The 22,349-nt window shown below is 37.6% G+C and overlaps 1 protein-coding gene across 1 annotated transcript; it reads right to left on the bottom strand.

The window, feature by feature from the left end:
• Positions 1–1,334: 1,334 nt before the first annotated feature.
• CMAS (cytidine monophosphate N-acetylneuraminic acid synthetase) lies at positions 1,335–19,900 on the bottom strand. The gene is made up of 8 exons (XM_049625179.1): positions 19,544–19,900; positions 14,140–14,282; positions 13,838–13,993; positions 8,469–8,602; positions 6,669–6,763; positions 6,130–6,301; positions 5,184–5,337; positions 1,335–1,930 (listed from the first exon to the last, which is right to left on the bottom strand). The coding sequence occupies exons 1-8, from the start codon at positions 19,801–19,803 to the stop codon at positions 1,740–1,742; spliced, it is 1,305 nt and encodes a 434-aa protein (XP_049481136.1). The 5' UTR covers positions 19,804–19,900; the 3' UTR covers positions 1,335–1,739.
• Positions 19,901–22,349: the final 2,449 nt, after the last annotated feature.

Genomic DNA, 22,349 nt, shown 5'->3' with positions numbered 1-22,349 from the left:
TGAACTGTCTCCTTATACTTGGCTATGGGTCACCAAAATGAAACAGGGACCGCAGAATAATTGTAGTACTATAATCATATACTATGCACAATACTTATGCAAAGTGTTTACTTCAGGAGTTATTCTGGCAGGAGTTTGAGGAATGAATGATTTGTGTGGTGATGAAAGGAAGAACTTGAGAAGAAGAGGCTAACAGAGGCATTGCTGGAGAATTGCACAGAATAGTTTAGTCGATTGGGGTGGAGGAACCCACAAGAATCAGTAGGAAATGAGGCTGGAAATATCAGGTTGTATCCAGAGGACATTTGGACTGGGAAATGTTTTATCAAATTCTGTGGTCAGCATGGAGCCACTAAAAGATTTTGTAAAGGGTAGCAGCGAACGTGTGAACAATTAATCTGGCAAAAGTATTGGATAAACTGAGAGGACACTGGGCTAGTAGTATCAAGGTTAAGAGTTGGTATCTGACAAGACATGAAAAGGTGACATTGAGAAAGGCTACGACGTGAAATTTGAGAGGTACAGTCCAGGGATCTGGCTTATGAAACACAGAATTTGAGGTGCAGTCAGAACTTACAGCAGGGACTAGATTCTGGAGTCATTGCATGGAGGCTACAGCTTAAACTTTGAATATACATGTGGTTCTGGAAAGAACAAGAACTGGGGCTAGAATCTTTGAGAATGCGTACATTTAAGGGGAGAGGAGAAAATAAAGTCAGCAGTGGAAAAGCCAGAAAGACGGGAGAAAAAACCGGCACAAGATACAATAGAAATTAGGGTAGAAGAGGCTCATTTTTTCTCCCAACAACGTCTGGCTTGTAAGGTCAGACTCTGAACTGTACAAATACACCCAGTCCTGACAGAAGAAAAGAGCTTCCTGTGTGTCTTGGCCTGAGTGACTTGCTTCTTGCCAGAGTTGAATTCTTTTTACAGGGGAAATAGATGTAAATGTTCCACAGGAAGTGGTTAGTGTTTATTAGGTAAAAGTCCACATTTATGAGATGACGCCTCACTTTTGGAATTTAAGCAGATAGAGTACTTTGTGGTGGCTGTAAAATTGTGGTGATAGTCAAATTTTGTATATAAAATGATCCTGACCTCAGAGGTAACTGCAAATGGTTTACTCCAAACCAATATACAATCTTCACAAATATATGAATTTTTTTGGATATCTCTATTTGCATGTAGTGCACACTATACGTATACATACCTAAAGTACGATCAGATGCTTTATCCCAGGTGTTTAGTGGCTTGTTTCTCGTGCCGATTGCATGGTCAGTGTTTAAAGGAAATCATGGAATGTTTGGCAAGTCTCCTCTATAGCAACAAGACAGTTTTCATCAAGTTTGTGAAATGTAATTTTATTAACTAATAGAAGGGCATGTCTTACCAGACACACTGTCCCCAAATAAATAAAATCTCAGCATCATTAAAAGCACACAAACACACAGTTTTACAGGGTACAATACAAAGTCAATTTTGATGATATTCTTACTTGCATTTACTAAAAATCTGAGAAAGATTGTATTAATCTCTAAATAATTATCTTGCATAAGGAGAAAAGTAGAGCACAATTATTTCAGAATGTTTTGGAGTGACAATTTGCTTTAAAATATATTAAGATACATCACAGTTCAAATCACACTCTCTGTAACATTACAACATGGAATTGTACTTAATCAAAAATAAAAGTGGCTGAAGAAGGCTGTATACTTTCTTTCCTAACATTACAGTAATTTCTATTTTTGGCATGAGTTAATAACCTTTTCCATTAGTAGGAAAATATGCTCTGCAAACTCTCGGAGGGCACCGCGGCCACCATTACATTTGCAAATATATCCAACAGCCTTCTGGGCGGTGGAACAGGCATCAGCGGGCACGCCACTTAGGCCCACTTTCTTCAGGCACTCCTCATCAGACACTTCATTTCCTATTGAGTAAAAGAAACACCGGTTGAATATTCAAGGAGACAAAGAATACTCTTTCTGTTAATGCAAAAAAGCAACCAGTCAGTAATTCTGGTAACTTAAATAAGACCTCAAGCACTCATGTAAGAATACCATGGGTGCGGTGGAACAAATATGTTCAAGTATTTACAAGCGTAATTGAGGTCTAAGGTTTTTCCTAAGCACTTCAAAATAAACTCTTACCTGTTAAAAAAAGAATGGCCTATAATTTCTGATTGCCATGCACATTAGAATTACTAGAAATTCTATACACAAATTATGAATTAAATTTTTTATTTAAAAAAATCCTAAACACATGCAAGAACCCCAAGTTCATGTGGAATACTTTTCGATGTTTTGGACTATTTATCGATATTTTTCTCTTTTCTCCACTCCTTCGTTTTTAGAGAGAGAGGGCTAAGGAATTCCTAGACATCATGTTTTACCCCAAAACTCTTCAGCATCTATCTCTAATACATAAGTATATATTTCTCTAACAGATAAGTATATATTTTTAAAAAGTGACACAGTATCATCAAACTAACAATACCAACAATTCCTTAGTATCATCTAGTAACTTGGTATGTGTTCAAATATCCCCAGTTGTCTCAAATTTTCTTATAGTTGATTTGTTTCAATCGGAAGCCAAAGTCCACATACTGCATTTTGTTGATATGTATTTTTACATACTTTTAATCTATAATAGTTCCCTCTGATTTGTACATCACTCATTTTTTAAATTAAAAAAAAATGTTTATTTATTTTTGAGACAGAGAGATGAGCATGAGTGGGGGAGGAGCAGAAAGAGAGGGAGACACAGAATCCGAGGCAGGCTCCAGGCTCCAGGCTCCGAGCTGTCAGCACAGAGCCCGACACAGGGCTTGAACCCATGGACTGTCAGATCATGACCTGAGCCTAAGTCAGACACTTAACCGACTGAGCCACCCAGGTACCCCTGTACATCACTCATTTGTTGAAGAATTACCATCACACTGACAAAACTACATCCTTTCTCAACCTGCCCGCTCTTCTCTCTCTCTTTCTTTTGTATTGACATGATGAATTTCACAGACTCACAGTACGTTAGATTCACCATTCTGAGTACAATTATTACTACATCCAACTACACTAATAAAATGCTGGTTAAAAAAGAGTTTACTTGTTTTAAATCTGTTCCACATTTACCTACTGAAATTTTAAAAGTTATTAAATATGTTGAAATCTGAACTTTTTCACTGAAAGATGAAGAAAATTAAAGTTAGCATTTCTTTGCATAGTGTAACCCTTCAAACAAAGATGTATTTATTAAAATTTACTTATATAAGTGTTGATATTTTTAAGGAATATGTTTCTATACATTTATGTGACCTATACAAAATAGTGCTCTGATTTTAAAATTAAAATTTGGAGTCCATTCTCTGTTTTCTAACCTCTGTTTTTTATAGTTTTTTTTAATGTTACATAAGTAATGCATTTTCTTGGTAGTAACATTTTTTTAAAATAAAGGCATAAAACAAATCAGTATCATCCTACTTACCAGTATTTATGGATAATCACTATATTATCACATATATAATTCCACAATTTACTCACATAAATGATACACACTGTTATTACTATCTGCAGGTACTGTAATAGGCATTCTATATTATCTTCAATTTTCTTCCCAATGGCCTTATAAAGTTTGATTTGTGTTTATGTTATATATTATATATTATAAATAGGAAAACCAAGGCTTAGAGAAGCTCACTTAAGGTCATGCAGATAATAAGATATATCTAGAATCTGTTATATGTTCCACTAAAATTGTTTTCTTCTTACAAAAACTGGATCATTTTCTATCAAGGATTCTGTAGTATTCTGCTCCACTGAATCGTCACATGTGCTTCAAAGGCCATTCCTGAAGTCCTCAGATAACATGCTCCCACAGCATTTCTGTGTTTCTTCTTTAGAGGCCCATATTACCCTTGTAAATATTTATTTCTTACATGGCTTATGTTATATGTATTTTAATAACTTGTCATCAGTAATATCTAAAATTAGACATTTGACTGCACGCTCTGTAGGCAGTAAGTCCCAGCAACCAATCAAGCCTGCACATGGTATATTTAATAAATGCCGAAGTGAAAATTTTGTGACATCTCATCATATCCATTTGCATTATGCACTATTCCATTTTGTGCATATTCTATTTTTGCCGGGTATTTAAGTGGGGTTTTTTTTTTCCTCCACTATTGGCACATTTGTCCAATTTCCTTCCTAGATTTGGAATTTAAGGGTTAACAGTAGATATATTTGAAAAGAGCAAAACTTATCCATGGTATTCTATATGTTAGGATAGGATAGGTATCTCATATTCCTATGTTAGGAATCTGATAAGTACTTTACCCAGATTATTTCATTGGTTCTTACAATAATAGATCTATGACATAGGTACTCTTGGCATTTCCAGTTTGCAGGTGAGGAAGTTAAGGCTTACTTTACCAAAACTGACTAGTCAGCAGTGTGGTCTGACTCCAAAGCATGTGCTAGTAATCATTCTACTAGGATACACTTGATATATACTATCAAACAAACCTCTAGAAAGATTGTCCCAATTCAAAAATTTTTTTTTAATGTTTATTTATTTTTGAGACAGAGAGAGACAGAGCATGAATGGGGGAGGGTCAGAGAGAGAGGGAGACACAGAATCGGAAGCAGGCTCCAGGCTCTGAGCTGTCAGCACAGAGCCCGACGCGGGGCTCGGACTCACGGACCGTGAGATCATGACCTGAGCCGAAGTCGGACGCTTAACCGACTGAGCCACCCAGGCGCCCCAAGATTGTCCCAATTTAATACTTTCCTTGGTAGTGTAAGAGAGTTCCTATTTCTCTAGAACTATGCCAATCTTGGGAATTTTCTTTCTTAGTTCTTTATTTCTTTAAAGTTTTTTTAAGTTTCTTTACTTTGGAGAGAAAGAGAGAGACAGAGCATGAGCAGGGAGGGGCAGAGAGAAAGGGAGACACAGAATTCGAAGCAGGCTCCAGGCTCTGAGCTGTCAGCACAGAGCCAGACACGGGGCTCAAACTCATGAACTGCAAGATCATGACCTGAGTCAAAGTTGGACATTTAACCAACTGAGCCACCCAGGCACCCCATTATTTCTCTATTTCTTAAAAAAAAAAAAAACAAAAACAAAAAAACCCAAAAAACAAACCCCTAGCCCACTTTATCACGGCTGAATAATAAGACACCAACCAAGATACGCCACTTCTTTCCAGCACAGTCCCATTTCTTTTCTCCATTCATCCAGAACTGCTAGCTTGTCTGGTACATTGACTTCCATTTTGCAATCCAGTTTTAAGGAAGAGAGTGTCTGCTTTGAACAGGCCCTTTCTGAGATTAACCTCACCTTAAAAGAAAAAAGAAAGAGAGAAAGGAGGGCAAAATGAGAAAATAAAGAAATCAACTATTTCATAATAAAATAACACCAGGTAAATAATACAAGTCACAAACGAGTAGTCTCCTGAAAGACCAATTAAGTAAAATCAACAGATATTTTAAAATGATGAATCTTTACAACATTGTATTTCTAATAGTCTAATAAAGACACTGTTTACAGTGGAAAGGATCCTATCTGTTGGTTAAAAAAATGTAACATACATTGTCTGACACTAATTTAAGATTCTCCTGTAATTCGATTTACCCAGAGGAAAGTCTATAACTTGTCTCTTGTGCTGCTTAGGAACACATATGAAAGATTTCTAGTAAATCTTACTAGAAACTATTTTAGCTTTCATTTTTACAAATATACTAAATATTAAATTATTTTGAATTCAAATTTATCAATCATAAGAATAGGTTACATCTTAAAAATCCACAAGATATTTGTTTTTTTTTAATGCTGATAACTTACTTTTTCTGAAATTTTTCTTAGTGAAAGATCCTATGGGAATTACTAGATAGCTCCTATTTAAAAATAATATGTTTATACTTACTGAATAAATACGAAATATTATTTGTTGATTGACAAATTTCTAATTTTATTCACCTAAAAGTATGATAATTTTCTAGTCATGTGAAGGCTAAATTTCAGATATTTTAATAGATAATACTAAAAATTTAAATCTCTTATTTTCCTCACACGTTCTTTGACCCTGAATCATCATCTTAAAAAACATCACTATATTCAGGGAGCACATACCTCAATACCACTTTTCTTTAATAAACTTATCCCAATAGCATCTTTTACATCATAAGATATTATTTCTTTTTGGTCTCCTGATACATAAATGTGGCCATTGGTGAGACATCCATCAATATTGCAAACCAAAAGTTTTATCTCCTTAAGCTTCTCTTTGCCAAAATAGCCATATCTAAAAGAAACCAAAATAGACCTCTGAGTACAAGTACAATACTAATTACTCCCTCTCAACTGGCTAATACCAGTAAACGTAATAACCATTCCCATTCATTCAAACATTACCCTTCACATGTACACTTCAGCTTCTAGTGCAAGAACTTTGAGTACAGTGGTCTAACCAGACCATGTGTTTCTCAAGTTACTGAATAAGCCAACTATAAGTATACTTTACGTGTAGATCTTCCTCACATGAACAAACTAATTGCAAAGATCCTAAAATGTCTGGAGTATCAGAAATTAGTGTCTAGAAGCACAACTCAACGTATCTACTAAAAATATGTCAGGGTCCAGTGCAAAGGCTATGCAAGTCTTGTTTTTACCTTAATACTCTCTGTTCTGCAATAGGCCAGTCAATATCCACATCTATGTCCACACTGTGCTCAGCTCGCATTTCGTAGTATGCCATTTTTCCACCCTAAAGATAGTATAAATGCCATGAGTACTGTTTTTAACGTTCGTTCACCATATCAGAAAGTTTCTTCTAATTAATGAATTCATTTCTATGATACTGACAGAAATAAACCCAGTGAAATCAGTGACTTACAATAAATAACTGTTTTCAGGGAAAAGCTTTTTGTTTCCTATATATTCAAACTATACACTATAATAGTGTTCAAATTCTATGTACACAGTGCAAGCTTCCCATTTTTCTTTAAGTAGATTTCTATTTTAAGACTGAATAAAGCAGAAATACCCATCTTCCAATATTCTGACCATGAGGAATTTTCTAGAAACCCCCTAACTGTATCCCCTTTTTCTGACAGTCTCTCCTGTCATCATCCAAAAGCAGCATAAACGTTCTCAGAACTTATGTTCCAATTTGCAACTGAGTGGCAAGACAACGGAGGAAAAAGAACTGTAGTATCTATTGTACAGAATTGTCTTAGATCCCTGAACTACAGGGAGGGTAGACAATAACTGTCTGGATCACACCTGGACAAAGGGAGGGACAGTTTCCTGATTCTGGGATCTGGGGGCAGGAAGGGAGGCCTTTCCTATGACTGTGATAATTTGAATGTCAAAATCAATTACCGGGAAATTTCATTTTTTAGAATTCTCAGTCTCTTCATAAATCTTATGATGATGAGATACTTCATTGTTCTCTACCCTTTAGGAAAGGGTCAAAACACAGTCCCCTTAGCAAAGAGTTTGGAAAGCGTGATATCTACCTGTGTCAAACCTAATTTTCCTGAGTACTCAAACTTAACTAAACAGTCTACAGTTTGCTTAGATACTGCCAGGAGACTGTTAAAAATACTTTTACCTCAGAGCATGAGTCACATTGGAATTTTTACTACAGAGAGTAGAGAGTTTTTTAAATGCTGATTTTGAGTAACATAAGGACTTGAATCCAAATCCCAATAGTACCACTTACTACCTATTTATGCCCTGAGCCAAGTACTTCCTTTTCCAAGCAGCCATTCCCTCCTCTGTAAAACTGGGCAGGAATGTCTACTCTATTCCAGTGCTATGGAGATTACATGAGATAACCTATGTGTTTGGTATAGTCCTTGGCACACAGTAAGTGCTGAATAAATAACTGCTATTAACTAAAAGGAACAAATGGTATATGATGTAACCATGTAGGCTCTAAAGATATGAGAGACGTTCCCAACCCTTTATTTTAAAATGAGAGCAATGAGACTCAGAACAGATTAAAATGTACACTCAAAGCCACACAGTTAAAGAGAGAACTATAATCTGGCTTTCCTGACACCCAGGTTGGTGCACTTCCATATCTAATATATTTTTTGTTTTGTCTCTTTTTGAAAGCAATAGATTTTTATTCAACTGTACAACCAATGTGACAGTAACCAAACCATGGATTAAAAACAGAGTTTGAATGGAATAAAATGAAGGTCGGGACACATATACAACATTTAATATTTGATTCGTTTCTCAGTTGTAGCAGAATTCCTTGCATATCTACTGAATGGACTCCAAAGATTACTTTAGTGTAAACCTACAGGAAAAATGCCTCAGATAAATCTTATCAGTTATTTCCTTTCCTCTGGGGATTGATACTTTTCTTTATGAACTGTGCTGTAATTCTTCCTTAGAACTGAGGAGGTATATATACAAAATGATTTAAAAGATCTTTGCAAAATGAAGGCACAAACCTGTAAATAACCCATCTCTATCAAATGTCTTTTAGCAAAATAAAATGAGCCATTTTCATATAATTCTCCATCCCAGTCTTGTCGACGAGGTCGTTTAGCTGGATTCAAATTCAGAGGCTCAGTCACTTCACGAACTAAAAGCAAAAAGCTATAGTAAGTCTACATTCCGTTGAATACTGAATATTCATTTAGTAATTAAAAAAAAAACCTGAAAATGTAAAATGTTTTTCTATCTTGATAAATAGCTAAATAGATTTTTTAAAGGAACAAAATCTCTAATAATGCTGAATGATTTATCTTTGCTAATTATATTTGATAATTATTAAACAATAATACGTAATAATTACTTTATACTACTTATTATCTAATCATAGAAAAATAAAGTATTTTATAAATGAACTCTGAATAATTGAGGTTTTAAGGCATTTATACAAATTAAATTTTCTGGGGGGCACCCAGGTGGCTCAGTTAAGCATCTGACTCGTGGTTTTGGCTCAGGTCATGATCTCACAGTTCCTGAGTTCGAGCCCTGCATCGGGCTCTGCACTCACAGCACAGAGTCTACTTAGGATTTTCTCTCTCCCTCTCTCTCAAAAATAAATAAATAAATATTTAAGAAAAAAAAAAACTAATATAATATTCTGGGAGGACATCAAGGCAACCTTAAGGTAGCTTCAAAAGGGCTGAACTTGCCATAAAATATCCTTATTTAATATTCGAGTGCTTTAATCTATTTCTCATTATTTGCTTCTATAGAAATACAATGTATGTGTTTATCTAATGTGGTTGAGAAATTACTTTCATAGAATTATTATAGAAAACTGAAGATTTCCTCATTAAATTATTAATACTTTTATGTTGATAAAAATGTTTGTATATTACTCTTAGCAGAGTTAGAAAATATACTAAACATAACAATAAATACTATTTATTTATTCTTATCCTTGGTAATGAAGGCTCAGCAATATCAACAGCAGTGATTATAACATGATGTAACAGATGGAGCCCTCAGTACTGGGAAATAGGGATCCTCTTGCTTTTTCACTGTATTTTTCCCAAAACTGTGTTTATGGATGTGTAATGATATGCATCATGATTGTGAGCTTAATGCTGGTGATTCCTCAGAATCTTTCTTTACTTTTGGGTGTCATTATCTGTGTAACGGCTTTTAGAAACAACTTCCACTTACTTCCTTAACTAAACCATCCTCTGTTCAATTCTACCCCATCAGTGTTTGATATAATCTATGAAAAGTATTCAGCAAATATACATTGGATAGCTAGCTACATATAGTATAGTTTTATAGGCAGCGTATAAATAGCAATGAATATGGCTCCCTCTCCTCTCTTGGAGTGTGAAGTCTGGTGGTGGAGACAGGCAATAAACAGACTAGAGAATTCAAGTGGCACTCTGAAGAAAAGCAATGAGGGGGCAAGTCTTTCTTAAGTGAACAAGGATCAGTGGCTGTTTTCTCCCTAGGGATGTTTGCGGACTCTGAAGAAGTGAGAAAGATCAAGCTTGGCATAAGCAGAGGAGCCCTACTGGGGTAAGGAGAACCCAGAGGTTTGTCATGGCCCTTTGGACTAGAATCATAGATTGTCTTCTGTAGGATCCCAAACACAGAGCTAGTTCTTCCTACCCAATTACTCCCCTACAGGACTTCTGCTGAGTGTACTGCGGCACAAGAAGCTAGGGATGGGTTGCAAGGCTGGGCTTAGAGGTTTTGTGGTGCTTAGATCCTAAGGTCCTGGTAGCATGGGGTTATTACTAGCAATACATACAAGATCTATCTCCTGGCAAGATACCTGCACTAAGAGGTAAAGGGAAATTAATTGAATCCAGCACAACTCCTAACTGGATCAAAGTGACTAGCTCCATATTCCATCTGCCTGATAGAAGAAAGGGTGTGTCCTTTCGGAGGAAAATAATATATTCAGTTGACCTTTGAACAATGCCGGGGCTGGGGCACCAACCCCCCACATGATTGAAAATCCACATACAACTTTTGATTCTCCCAAAACTTAGCTACTAAGAGCTTACTGTTTACCAGAAGCTGTACCAATAACATAAAGAGTCAATTAACCCATATTCTGTTTATGTATTGTACTGTTAAAATAAGCTAGAGAAAAGAAAATGCTATTAAGAAACTCATAAGGAAGAGAAAATACATTTACAGTATTGTACTGTATTTATTGGAAAATATCTGTGTATAAGTGGACCTGTGCAATTCAAACTTGTGTTGTTCAAGGGTCAACTGTACTCCAGTCTCTATGTCAGGCATATGACAAAATTTGAGTCATGATGAAGAGGCACAAATACATTAGCCGTAATTAGAGAAAAACAGTTGTAGAAACAGAACTATAAATGACTCAGATGTTGGAACCTGCAATTGAGGATTTTCAAATAAATATCATAAATATGTTAATGGTATTAGAGGAAAAGATTGAAAAACAAAAAAAGATGGAGAATTTCAACTGAGAATGTAATCTCTAAAAAATAACTCCAATGTACATTCTATAAACATATAACTGAAATAATTCACTGGACAGGATTTACAGTGTACTACATAAGTCAGAAGAAATGATCAATGAACTCAAATATGTCAACATAAATTACTTAACATGAAGCACAGAGAGAAAATCAACAAATGATACAGAACAGACTGTGAGAGACCGGCTTAAAATTGTTTAAAATACACTTAAATCTGGGTCCCAGAAAGAAAGGAGAGAGAAAAATGTGGCAGAAGAAATATTTGGAGAGATAACGGCACAGAATTTTTGCAAACTGATGACAGATATCAACCTATAAACATGAGAAGGTTAAAAGAATTCTAAACAGAATAAACACACACACACACACACACACACACACACACACCACAGCAATACAAATTGAGAGTCAACTATGAAAAATTAAGATACAGAGAAAATCTTAAAAGCAGGGGAAAGGGAAAAAAGGGAAAAAAAGACATTATATTTAGAGAAACAATGATCAGAAAAACAGCTGATATCTTAAAAGAAACAATGGATGGTAGGAAATAATGAAATGACACGTTAAAGATGCATCTTCAAAGGGATAACATCTTACAAATGCAATCTTAAAATGCTGAAGGGAAAAAGGTAAATCAAAATTTTATATTCAATGAAAGTACCCTTTTAACATAAGGATGAATTATAGACATCTTTCAACAAACAAAAGCTGAAAGAAGCTGTTACTAACAGGTACACACAGTAAGATAGAAGCACAGATAAGTAGAAAGAAATGAAGAATAATAGAGAAAGATAAATATGCAGGTGGAGGTAAATAATTTTAAAATAATTTTTAAAATACCATTAATTGCTTAAAATACAACCACAATGTATTGTGCAGTTATAATATATAGAGAATTATATGTAACAATAATAGTACAAAACAGCAGGGGCTAAACAGAAATTTACTTTTGTAAGGTTTTTAATTATTTGTGAAAATACAAATTCAGGCAGGCTATAACAAACTGAGGGTACAAAGTGTAATCTCTAGAAGAGTGATGTTGAATAGAAATATAGTGTGAGCCGCATATATAATTTTAAATTTTCTAATGGCTACAGTTTAAAAAGAGTAAAAAGAAGCAAGTGAAATTAATTGTAATAGTATATTTAATTTAGCCCTATGTATCTAAAATGTTTTTTAACATGTAATTAATATAAGAATTATTAATGAGATGTTGCATATGCTTCTTTCATACTAATCCTAGAAATCTAGTATGTATTTTACACTTAATGCATATCTCAATTTGGACTAACCACACTCAAGTGCTGACAGTACGAGAGGCTACTATATTAGATGGTAAGGTTCTAGCATTAACAACAAAAAAAGATTACAAAAAGTTATACAATATGAAACAGAAGGATTTTTCAAATATTGATTAATCCAGGAGCATGTTTAGTAGTAGTGATTTAATAAACAAGGAACATAAGAACAGAATCATAAGAAATACCATTCTAGGTTAGAATCCTTGTTCTTAATAGCATTCTGTTTTACAGTGGTTCTAGGAAAATATATGACAAAGACAAAGCTCTTATCCCTAACATTCACGTCTCAGTGTTAAAAGATATTTATTAAAACATTTCTAATTTTCTTAAAAATACTTATGGATATATTTTATATGGCTTTGTCATCTATTTAATGTACATATTTCTTGAACTTCTTTAATCATATAGCATATGAATCTCAATATTCAGTTTAACACTGGGCTTCCTTGATTTGCTTCAAAAACTTGTTTTAAAGCTTTAATAGATTCTTCCTAGAAATTATTTCCTCAGAAATAAGAACTTCTGGGCCACCTGGGTGGCTCAGTCAGTTAAGCATCCGACTCTTGATTTTGGTTCAGGTCATGATCTCACATTTTGTGAGATCGAGCCCTGCATTGGGCTTTGTGCTGATGGTGTGGAACCTGCTTGGGATTCTCTCTCTACCCCTCCCCAACCTCAAAATAAATAAAGAAAAACATTTTTAAAAAAAAGAAGTAAGAATTTATGAGATTTGGTAAATAAGTTCAAAGTTTTATACATATAACTTAACATAGAACCTGGCACAGAGAAGATACTCAATAAACATATACTGAATGAAGTCAATCAGTAAGTATATTTACTGGTACATTTTATCGGTTTGGATAACATTCATATGTTGAGATAGAAGAGTCTTATTTTCAGCCCTTCTTTATCCTCTTGATTGCTCTGTTTTTGCACTGTCTCCAGTTTCACTGCATCTTCCTTACTATCTCCTTTAAGTTACACATGTTAGAGACAATTAGGCCAGCTTTCCTATATTCAACAAATGTCAGGGCACCTAACAGAAATCACACTGCCTTTCCTTACGCATGTTCCAACACTTCCCTATTTGTTGTTCATCCTATTCTTTATTGCATATTTTACTAGTTTATCTAGCTAGAAATCTGGCTCCAGCTAAATACTATGGAACTCTTCTTATACAGGAGTTACATATTTTGAGAAGTAATTCTACAATTCATTCTTAAGGTCCTCCAGAACTTTTTGGTTGATTTCTATTCCCATGATTCTAATATAATTTAGGAATTTACCAAGCAAGTCTAGGACAAAGAATTATTTCACATCTAGAAAAAAATGACATGCCTGCCTGCCTCAAAAGGCAAATAGTGTTAAAACGTCCATTTATAAAATGTTAAAGCAAAGAATTTGGTCTGTCTTGTTTCAATAATCACAAGACTTAGAACTGATTATAAATGTCATTGCCTACTACAGTTAAGAATCACGTGTTCTCTTTTACTGTTCCCCTCCTGCCTAAGGATTATTTACCTATGAAAAAGCTGATTCTCCACAAAAGCTAAAATAAAGACTGATATGACAGATTACCTCCTTTCTGAATTTCACTCCATCGAAACTGATGGCGTCGCACAACAGAGAAAACAGAATCGTATCCTTCTTCTCGAATCATTTCTGCAACTTTTTGAAGGTCAGTGGGATGTAAACACGGAGAAGTTGCTTGAATATTTCCCACAATGTCAACCTCTTAAAAAGACAAAACAAATGAAAAGAACATCAAAGTTCTTTGCGAGAAATAAAAGATCTTAAATTCAAATGTGAAAACAAGTCTTATGAAACAATTAGCAAGTTAGAAATTACATAACATCTTGAATAAACTATCAAATTCATACCATTATGATAATTAAGAAATTCTATGATGGCATCTAGTGAGGTAGAACTGTCTTTTGAAACTTCAGAACTTCTTCGATGAACTTGGGCACCAAATTGTTTGGCCACATTCTCAATTTCATCATGGTCTGTTGAAACCCACACACTGTATGGATATTAAAAAATAAATATAAAAAGCCAAATCATTAAAAGAAACCACTAAAGATAAAGAGGAGCTCTGCAACCCCAAAATACAGCTTACGTAATATGAGAATAGTTTTTATGCCATCAAAAAATAATTGCAGAGCTGAAGTATTATAAAATTTAAAGAATTATAAAGTATTTTGTATATAAACTTTAAATGTCTGAATAAAAATGCAGTATCTACTTTTAACATAGAGAAGGTGAAGGTATGATGAGAAGATGGTAAAGACAGTAAAAAGTGAACAGTACAACTTCACTTTACAACTTCAAAGGTCCAAATGTCTAATCTGTATGTATGAAAATAGCATCCCATATGTAGACTTAAAATACAATGATCATCATTTATTAAAGGGACTACGCAAGCAGATAATTTTCTTTTGGTTTAAGGGAATCAGAAGAGGGAGAGCAAAAAAGAAAGAATGAGAAAGTGAATAAAGAGACCTAATAAAATTTAAAACCAGTACAGAGTAAAGCCTAATGCTAATGGCTTTAGCCTCAAATGAAGTCATACAACATCTAACAGGATGAACAGGAATATCAACCCTGAAGCCTACGTACATTATTTCAAATCATAAACTGCCATTTCATGGACACTACAGCACAGGCCTGTCATTAATCATAAATCCACACCCTAGAAATGAAACTTCATGTTTGTTTTTTTTCCCCAAGTATGTTAGGCAACATTTACAAAATCTATTCATTCTGAGGTTTACTAACACAGCACTGGACCACTGTTGAAAATCAGGCTCTTATAAACTCATCTCAAACAATAACTTTTTACTAACTGAAAAATTATCTCAGCATTTTCCTCAACTGCTAATTATCCAAATTTGTATGCAAAGTTAGTAACTTGGAAAGTATTGTTAACTTTGACTCTGTGCAGGCCAGAAAAATCTACCTCAATTACTACATCATGGTTTTGAACAAAATAATCTCCAAAGCGTCTTCCAGCCCTGAAAAACACAATCAGGCAGCTATAATTTTCTTCAATTCCTTCCTAGGGTAAATATTTGTCAAAGAAAGTAGAGGTCAGGGGCAGCAAGATTGCTCCAAACTTGGGACTGTAGCTTTAGAATAAATCAATTAAATCCAAATAAACACATTTTAACTGAGGTTCTAATACATTAAGCATACCAAGACAAATGAGTACCTGCTCACAAGAAACTCTTCAACCTGTTAAAGAAAGGGTCAGCCCAGGCCAAATCTGGCTCACAGCCTGCCTACTTCTGTTAATAAACTTTTAATGGAATACAGCTATGTTCATTCACTTATGTAATTTATGGCTATTTCCACAACACACAATAGCAGAACTGAGCAACAGAGACCATTCAACCTGCAAAGCCTAAATTATTTACCATGTGGCCCTTTACAGGAAAAGTTGGGTGGACCCCTGAAATAGAATAAAGCCACAATTCCATTAATTCTTCAAGGTCAAAGCATGCTAGTATTAGGAAGAATTCTGAAGATAATTACAACTTTCTCATTTTACAAGTAAGGTAACTGTGGCTCATGGAAGAGATGAAGATTGTAAAAACCCTCCATACAAGGGGAAAACATCAAGGATGGATCACACACTATATAGAGATACTATTCTAAGGGCTGTGTATACCACTACCTCATTTAATTCCCTCAGCAAGCCTATGAAGCAGATAATTAAGTCCATTTTGCAAATGAGGAAACTGAGGCACAGATGTTAAGTGATTCACCCAAAGTTCCAGTTAACATGTGGTGAAGCTAGGAATTCAAATCTAGGGTCTACGACTGTACTTTGCTGCAATAGTGCACGCACTAAAGAAGGTATGAACAATGCTGCTATGTGCAGAAAACAAAGGCACAGTTACTTTCCATTGAGGGGATCAGCAAAAGCTTCACTAAGGACGTAGTGCTATTCCATTTTATTACCTTTTTAAACTTTCCAGATCCCTAGAAATGATGCCACATAGCAGACAGTTATGTGAACTAAACAGTAAAATCACATTATTATATAGTATTGTAAGTCTGAGAAGGCAGGAGTCAGATTATGCTCATTTTTCTGGTTAAGGAAAATACTGGTTTTATGTCTTCAAATTCTATTACTAGAACAGTAGCGGATACCATAGGTGGCTGGAAGTATAAAGTACCATTCCTATTGTCAAGATGATTATACTCTAGGGGCGCCTGGGTGGCGCAGTCGGTTAAGCGTCCGACTTCAGCCAGGTCACGATCTCACGGTCCGTGAGTTCGAGCCCCGCGTCAGGCTCTGGGCTGATGGCTCGGAGCCTGGAGCCTGTTTCCGATTCTGTGTCTCCCTCTCTCTCTGCCCCTCCCCCATTCATGCTCTGTCTCTCTCTGTCCCAAAAATTAAAAAAAAAAAAAAAAAAAAAAAGATGATTATACTCTAGTCTAGATGTATTACATAAAACTGGTACAGAAAAAGTTCTCAGGAATCATTTATTCTTTCATGGAGTTTTGTACAAATGCATTTTAATAAGTGGAAACAGGAAAATCACTGCTTAATATATACATATATTTCCAATCATTTCGTAGCAAAATCCCCTATGTCTGCTATAATGGCTATCTGTTGGGTTTTGACTCCCACCATCTATTGCCCTTTGGTGATCATATTCCAATTTCTCTCTTGATGAAACTGTCACATGGTGCTTTAGGGGGGGCTCCATCACCGGCTCCAAGAGTGGAAGAGGCCCTAAACTGTACCAATACAAGCGCTGTTTTAGCCAAAGTGACTGGCTCAAGGATGACCCAAAGAGACTTTAAAGCTGCAAAGAGGGCAGCTCTTTTTGGCTGGACTGAAACCTGGAAGGATAGGAACAGTAAAATAAGGGGATAAACAAAGCTGGACACTAATGCAGATAAGGTCAGGTTTAATTTGTTAACGATGGCATAAACTAACTCAAATTCCTCCCAAACAAAGGCTGGAGACTTCTTAAAGGCAGGTGTGTTAAGGCAAAGGTATCGTGTCGGGGCTAAAGGAGGTCAGTCCATGTGACTAGACCATCTGGATTTGTCAACTGGTGCTTATCCAGATCAGAAGCACACTTCTAACTTTAGGATGGGCAGCAAGGTGCAAATTGAAGCAAGGTGCCCATCAAATTTAGGCCCTTAATTTTCCCACAGGGACTGGGAGGGAGTGAGAGTTACCTACTGGGATGTTTGCATTTCAAAAAGATAGCTCTCAGGTCCTTGAGGAAACAGTTTTGGATGGTAGATTTACATTGTGAAGCATGGTGAAGAGGGCTGTAACTGAAAACTTTCTAAAGTAATTGTTCTGAGAGGGGGTTCAGAGGCTCCCTGCCTGTCACCAGGTTGTCCCTGGAACAAACAGTAAATTCTCCTGGCAGCACTGAGTTTTCTCAGCCATCTTAAGGGGGCTGGGGGGCTGGGATCATCCATGGCCTTAAGCTGCTAGAAACCATACTAGAGTTCGAACAAGTTCTTCTGCGCCAAGTTGTTTTGAGGCACTCGGCATAGCCACCTGACACCATAAAGGGAGAGCCTATCCAGAAGAACCAAGAAATAGAAGATTCTGGTGATGGAGGGCACTGGCACCATTCCCTTACCTTGCTTGATTTGTCTTGAAACTATTTATCGACACCCAATATAGTATATATTGTTTGTATACCGCCTGTTTCTCATTATAATGCAAGCTCCCTGAGACTAGGGACTGAACCCACTGCTGCTAGTGTTACAACCTCTGGTTAAGGACACAGAACAGTGCCTGTCACTGTAGGTAGTCAATAAATATTTGCTGAATGAATAAAGCGTTCTTTGCCTTTGAATCTCATTGTACCTGAAACAAGCCTTACCTTTTGTTAAGCCAGGTTGAAAGGAGTTTCCTGACATGCTACCTAAGAGTTGTAAATGAGTTTTGTTCTTAATCTACTGTGAATGTAAGTTTTGATCTCTACTTCATTTCACAGAAATGGCATATCACTGTTGTCTGGATGCACCCTCTCTCGGTCCTCTTATTTTCCCCCAGTGTGCACTCTTTGTAGGGATGAAAAAATGTCCAAAGCCTGTGAGCTCCCCAATGACAAGAATCATGTCACTTCATCTTGGTGTTTCCTTAGGTGTCTATGGCAGAAATTAGGGCTCAGTAAATGTTTCCTGAATTGAACCAAATCCCCAAGTCCTTCCGTATCTCTGCTTTGCACACTTCCTACTACACTACTACATTAGTGTTATCATCTGGGTGCCTGCCCCTATTTACCTTGCTCCACCCAGGGCTTCGTTTGGATTAAAACATTAAGAAAATTCGTAAATTCTTACTTTGGGAGTATCTTTTTTTAAACAAGACTAGTTTAATGAAAATCATTTACCCACATATTAATGTGGGCAATTAATTTGCTACAAAAACAATCATCTCTTTAAAAACCAAAAACCCAGGCATCAAAAAGTTAAAATAATTTACTTTCCACGGTAACAAACTGAAGCACAATTAGCGTGAAGTTACTATGTGTAAACTCATTCCTGACACTGAATTCTATCTTCTTTTATGAATGACATCAGCTTGTAACTCCTGACCAAAATGGCATATGGTTATGGCTCTGAATGATGAACAATTAAAACTGTCTTTAGGGCAGAGAGGTTCCAAAGATATGATAAAAACCATTTAGAAGCATATCATAAAACAGCCTGCTGTACGTTTTCTCACTATCTCTTACCTATGTACAAATGTAGGTAGCTTTTTAGATTGTGCTGACTCACAGGCACATAGCTTGGAGTATTTTTCAAAGGTCAGAAAGAGATCTCCAAGCTGAGCTTGAAACTCGAAAGCCTTGACACCTCACTCCATTCATGAACCCGATGCCTCCCTAATCGATCGGCACCGAGTGGTTATCAGAGGCTGAGCACCAGGGGAACCCCAATGGCCTCTGTCCACAAGAGTTCACATATTACCGCAGAGGTTTCATAGGGGTGGCCTCCTTTACCCTGTGAGTCAACCAGGGCGGCGGACACGGTTGAAAAGGGGAAATCTCCCCTTTTACTCAAGGCATTCTCAAGGGCAGGGACAGGAACTGTCCCAGGTCAAGACGATTAGCAGCTACGGAACAAGGAAGAAGCTGGAGCACTTCCTCCCTGGGCTCTCAACCGGAGCCCAGCCAGCCCGGATCTTGCACACCCCTTCTAATAACAATTGCCCTGGGAGCCCCAGCTCTGCCAGCGGCCCGGCTCCCCGTCCCGACCCCCACCCAGGCCGCGCCGCCCACTCTCGCACATGCGCACCTCTGGAAGACCCCCGAGTCCAGGGCCGCACGCAGGACCCAGCCAATAAGCGGGACCCCCGCCAGGTGCTTAATGTTCTTCAGGGGGATGCCCTTGCTGCCGCCCCGGGCCAGAATTAGGGCCGCCAGGTGCGGGGGCTTCTCCACACCTCGGCCCTGGCCTCCGCGGGAGTTGCGCTGCAGCTTCGGCGGCCGGCCCCGGGAGGGCCGCCCCCGCGGGTTGGAGACGGAGGTGGCGGCCCCCTTCTCCACCGAGTCCATCTTCCTCCCACGCCTTCTCCCCAGCTTCTCCACATCCGGGAGCTCTTCTCTCGCTACCTCAGCTCGGCGCCGCCCGATCTCCCCGCCCGACAACTCGCGGGGGTGGCTGTTCCTGGCCCCGCCTCCGCCAGGGGCCGCCCCTCGCGAGGCATGCCGGGAATTGTGGTCCGGGGCCACCTCGCCTGGATCCACAGGCCAAGGAGGCTCTGGCAGGGCGACCCCAAACACACGCCAGGCGGTGAGAGTTGAGAGATAACTGCAAAGAAGTTCAGCTTCTAGAGGGAGGGGGTTGATACTATACGGAGGTGTCTAAAATAGGCAACATAGATTATAGATTTATTGCTAAAGAACTTCCCCACTTAAGAATTGTAATAGGTTTCCCACTGCGCATTAAGATGCACCCTGACACAAATCAGTCTTGTACTTTAAAATTACGTTTTAAACATATATCTTTCTATGTTCCTGACTCTTTATTTCCAAGAGATCACCTCATCCGAATGTCCCACAGGCACCTTAAATTCAACGTGTAAAACCTCAACTCTCCATATGGGCTCAAACTGCTCCTACCTCTGCATTTTCTATCATCATCACTCAACATCTAGTATCAAAAGCTTGGAAATCAACCTTGACCATTCCCGTGCAATGTAGTAACAACCTATTCTTGGTGTTTTTGGTTGTTGTTATTTTTTGTTTTGTCTGCTAAACATCTTTTCCTTTTACACATTGTTACTTGCATTATCTGGTGGGGCTTTCACTCACATCCTCTGCATTGCAGGCGTGGGTGTGTGACCTGAGCTGGTCAATATAGTATCTCATCTGCCTGACTTAGCTGTGGTATAGGGAGGGGCATGTGACCAAGCAGAGCCCATTGGAATCCTTCCCAGAGACTCTGGAGAGGAAAGGATTTTTCTCTTGCTGAGTTTTCGGGTACTAAGAACACTATAACTCTGGCTCCTCAGGGCAGGATGAGGGAGGGAGAGTGGGGGGGTTGCTGTTCTGAAATGGGCTGAGAGACAGATGTTCACACAGAAGAAAGCAGGGCCAAACCATGCAGGGAGAAGAGAGAAAGAGCCCCGATGGTATCATTTAGACCTCTTGATCCACCAAGAAGTTCAAAACCATGTATACACATGCACACACAATCTCTTTTTTATAGATTTTTGGGAAAGTGTTTCTGACCTAACACACATTTTGTTTTTCACCACTTTGCAAGCCTGAATCTAGAAATACAAAGAATCTCCTTGTCTCATAGAGACTAACATATCCATAAGGGATGGGAAGTGGTATTGCTGTTTCTTATCAAGGGGAGTAAAAAGGCCTTTGTGCTTCTCAGGTCTTGACTCTTTCTGAAAGGGAGACAACAAGCCTCTAGTGTTTTAGGTCTTAGGAGGGGCACTGGAAACTTCACTTCTCTTTGGCTGTGAGGTGGCTGATGGACTAACCCTTCCAGGGACTGGTTCTGGGAGAAGGTGCTACACTGGCAAATGTGGGGAAGGATGGCTATGAATATATCAGTGCATGCCTGGAGAGAGGATATAGGCTCCAAGAACCATCCCAGAAGTCTAGGCCAAATGGTCAATTTGCCCCCACGCACTGGCTCTTTGAATAGAACCCTTGCAGTTATTGTGCTTCAGAGACACCAACTGATTTTTTTTTTTTTTTTTTTTTTTTTTTTGGTAACCATGTGAGGAGGACATCTACTGCTTCTTACACACCACAACTCTTTTTCCTTTCCACCTCAATAACAACCTTAGTTCCCACTACCGATACAGCTGACATTCTCCACAGTAATTCTCTAGGGTTCCATAAACCCTACTGGGCCTCCAGCACCGCAGTAGTTTGACTCCTGTGACACATTGGTGTCCTCCAAAGTGGAGACATGACAGGTGCCACTGATGTTACTTATCAAAGGGATTGCAGCAATTTGCATAAATGCTGTGAGAGCGTGGACTACTCCAGGAAGACTGTTCCTTCTTTGTAATGGCATCTAGAATACTGTGTGAGTCAGAGTATGTGTTCAGTAAATGTCAGGGAACTGCATTTCGTATTACTTTCCCAGTCTCTGCCCACACATTCTTTTGTTTATAGTTGCAGTCTTATGATAATAAAGCATTTTGTGTTCTTTGTATTGTTACAGTACAATTTTGGTTAGACTTCAGAAGTGGCTGATTTCAATCTTGAGAGAGAGAGCAAGACAGTGAAAGCATGGCAGTAAAAGTGGAAAATAATTCCTCTAGTTCCATATATGGCACATGGAAGTATGATAAATATTTTTTTCAGGGGCACCTGGGTGGTTCAGTCAGTTGAGCATCCTACTCTTGATTTCAGCTCAGGTCATGGTTCAAGCCTTGCACTGGGCTCTGCACTGACAGTGCACAGCCTGCTTGAAATTCTCTCTCTGCCCCTCCTCCACTTGCACGCACTCTCTCTCTCTCAAAAATAAATAAACATTTTTTTAAAAAATATATTTTTCAGTAAAATTAGAGAATGCTTATTTAATGTATTTTTCTGTCTAATCAATAGGCATAAAGTTTTAGTTAAGCAAG

The sequence above is a fragment of the Panthera uncia genome, chromosome B4 (assembly GCF_023721935.1).
Source record: "Panthera uncia isolate 11264 chromosome B4, Puncia_PCG_1.0, whole genome shotgun sequence".
NCBI classification, from domain to species: Eukaryota; Metazoa; Chordata; class Mammalia; order Carnivora; family Felidae; genus Panthera; species Panthera uncia.
The sequence above is the reverse complement of the archived record's forward strand: the minus strand, read 5'-3'. Positions and strand labels throughout refer to the sequence as shown.

What these genes read in the sequence shown, in the direction of transcription:
- CMAS (XM_049625179.1), bottom strand. Translation starts at nt 19,803, where the DNA reads ATGGACTCGGTGGAGAAGGGGGCCGCCACCTCCGTCTCCAACCCGCGG. An exon ending in GACTCGGGGGTCTTCCAGAG is followed by an intron (nt 14,283 to 19,543) that starts GTGCGCATGTGC and finishes ATATCCATACAG; the next exon opens with TGTGTGGGTTTCAACAGACC. An exon ending in TAGAGATGGGTTATTTACAG is followed by an intron (nt 6,764 to 8,468) that starts GTTTGTGCCTTC and finishes TACTATCTTTAG; the next exon opens with GGTGGAAAAATGGCATACTA.